General features: G+C 50.5%; 1 protein-coding gene across 4 annotated transcripts in view; it reads left to right on the top strand.

Moving 5' to 3' along the window:
* The window catches only part of UBB (ubiquitin B), a 1960-nt gene extending 539 nt beyond the window's left edge, over positions 1-1421 (top strand). For 2 of the 4 annotated variants that reach the window (XM_011975236.1, XM_011975237.1), the window contains exon 2: positions 581-1421. In XM_011975236.1, the coding sequence (XP_011830626.1) occupies positions 587-1276 (690 nt within the window). In that variant the 5' untranslated portion in view covers positions 581-586 and the 3' untranslated portion in view covers positions 1277-1421. Of the gene's footprint in view, positions 182-327 lie in introns of those variants that run through there. The other 2 variants (XM_011975239.1, XM_011975238.1) reach the window with 2 other exon arrangements.
* The last annotated feature ends 466 nt before the right edge of the window (positions 1422-1887 follow it).

Here is a 1887-nt window from a genome sequence, read left to right as displayed (position 1 = left end):
TGAGGGGAGGGTGTGGGGGAGGGGAGGGCGAGGTGACGCGGCGCCGGGCCTGTCTGAGAGAGTGGGCCTTGTTGACCTGAGGGGGGCGAGGGCGGTTGCCGCGCGCGCGCGGAGGGAAACTAACGGACGTTTAACCGACGGCGATTTCCTTGCGTTTACTTCGGGGGAAGGCGGAAAAGAGGTAGTTTGTGTGGCTTTTGGAAACCTTAAGAGAGGTGCCCCTTGTGTTTTAGTGGGATTTTTACTTCGCGAGTCTTGTGGGTTCGGTTTTGTTTTCAGTTTACGTAGGTTTGAGGCAGATTGGAGTTCGGTCGGGGGAGTTTGAATATCCGGAACTGTTAGTGGAGAAAGCTGTGGACGCTTGTTAGAGAGCGCTCTGGATTCTCCGCCGTTGATGTTGAAACCTTGAGTGACGAATTTCGTATTAAGTGACAGCCTCGTATAAATGGGGGGAGATTTGCGGAATGTTAACGTGTTTAAGGCATTTTGAAGGAATAGTTGCTAACTTTGAAGCATATTAGATGAAGCAAGAAATACAATAATCCTGAGATGACACGCTTATGTTTTACTTTTAAACTAGGTCAAAATGCAGATCTTCGTGAAGACCCTGACCGGCAAGACCATCACCCTTGAGGTGGAGCCCAGTGACACCATCGAAAATGTGAAGGCCAAAATCCAGGATAAGGAAGGCATTCCCCCCGACCAGCAGAGGCTCATCTTTGCAGGCAAGCAGCTGGAAGATGGCCGCACTCTTTCTGACTACAACATCCAGAAAGAGTCGACCCTGCACCTGGTCCTGCGCCTGAGAGGTGGTATGCAGATCTTCGTGAAGACCCTGACCGGCAAGACCATCACCCTGGAAGTGGAGCCCAGTGACACCATCGAAAATGTGAAGGCCAAGATCCAGGATAAAGAAGGCATCCCCCCCGACCAGCAGAGGCTCATCTTTGCAGGCAAGCAGCTGGAAGATGGCCGCACTCTTTCTGACTACAACATCCAGAAGGAGTCGACCCTGCACCTGGTCCTGCGTCTGAGAGGTGGTATGCAGATCTTTGTGAAGACCCTGACCGGCAAGACCATCACCCTTGAGGTGGAGCCCAGTGACACCATCGAAAATGTGAAGGCCAAGATCCAAGATAAAGAAGGCATCCCCCCCGACCAGCAGAGGCTCATCTTTGCAGGCAAGCAGCTGGAAGATGGCCGCACTCTCTCTGACTACAACATCCAGAAGGAGTCGACCCTGCACCTGGTCCTGCGCCTGAGGGGTGGCTGTTAATTCTTAAGTCTTGCGTTTGCAGTGCCCAGTGATGGCATTACTCTGCACTATAGCCATTTGCCCCAACTTAAGTTTAGAAATTACAAGTTTCAGTAATAGCTGAACCTGTTCAAAATGTTAATAAAGGTTTCGTTGCATGGTAGCATACTTGGTGTTTTGTCAAATTCTGTAGTGATGTGTGGGTACACTTAAAACTAGTGAAAATGTCGAGGGGGAGGGATTTAATTTTGAGATTGGTATTGTGCCCAAAGTGAAGTCACTTGACTCTGGAGTACAATTGGGTGAGCTCAGGGGTAAGAGCCTTCTTTGCTATAAGTCATTACAAGTTAGGATCCTGGATTAATGGCGAACTTTCTGAAGCTCGAATTTAAAGTCTGTTGGGAGGCCGAGGCGGGCGCATCACGAGATCGAGACTGTCCTGGCCAACATGGTGAAACCCTAATTAAAAAAATTACCTGGGCGTGGTGTCGCATTCCTGTAGTTCCAGCTACTTGGGAGGCTGAGGCAGGAGAATCACTTGAACCTGGGAGGCAGAGGTGGTAGTGAGCCGAGCTCGTGCCACTGCACCCCAGCCTGGTGACAGAGCAACACTCCATCTCAAAAAGTTGGAT

The sequence above is a fragment of the Mandrillus leucophaeus genome, unplaced genomic scaffold (assembly GCF_000951045.1).
Source record: "Mandrillus leucophaeus isolate KB7577 unplaced genomic scaffold, Mleu.le_1.0 Scaffold153, whole genome shotgun sequence".
NCBI lineage: Eukaryota > Metazoa > Chordata > Mammalia > Primates > Cercopithecidae > Mandrillus > Mandrillus leucophaeus.
The sequence above is the reverse complement of the archived record's forward strand: the minus strand, read 5'-3'. Positions and strand labels throughout refer to the sequence as shown.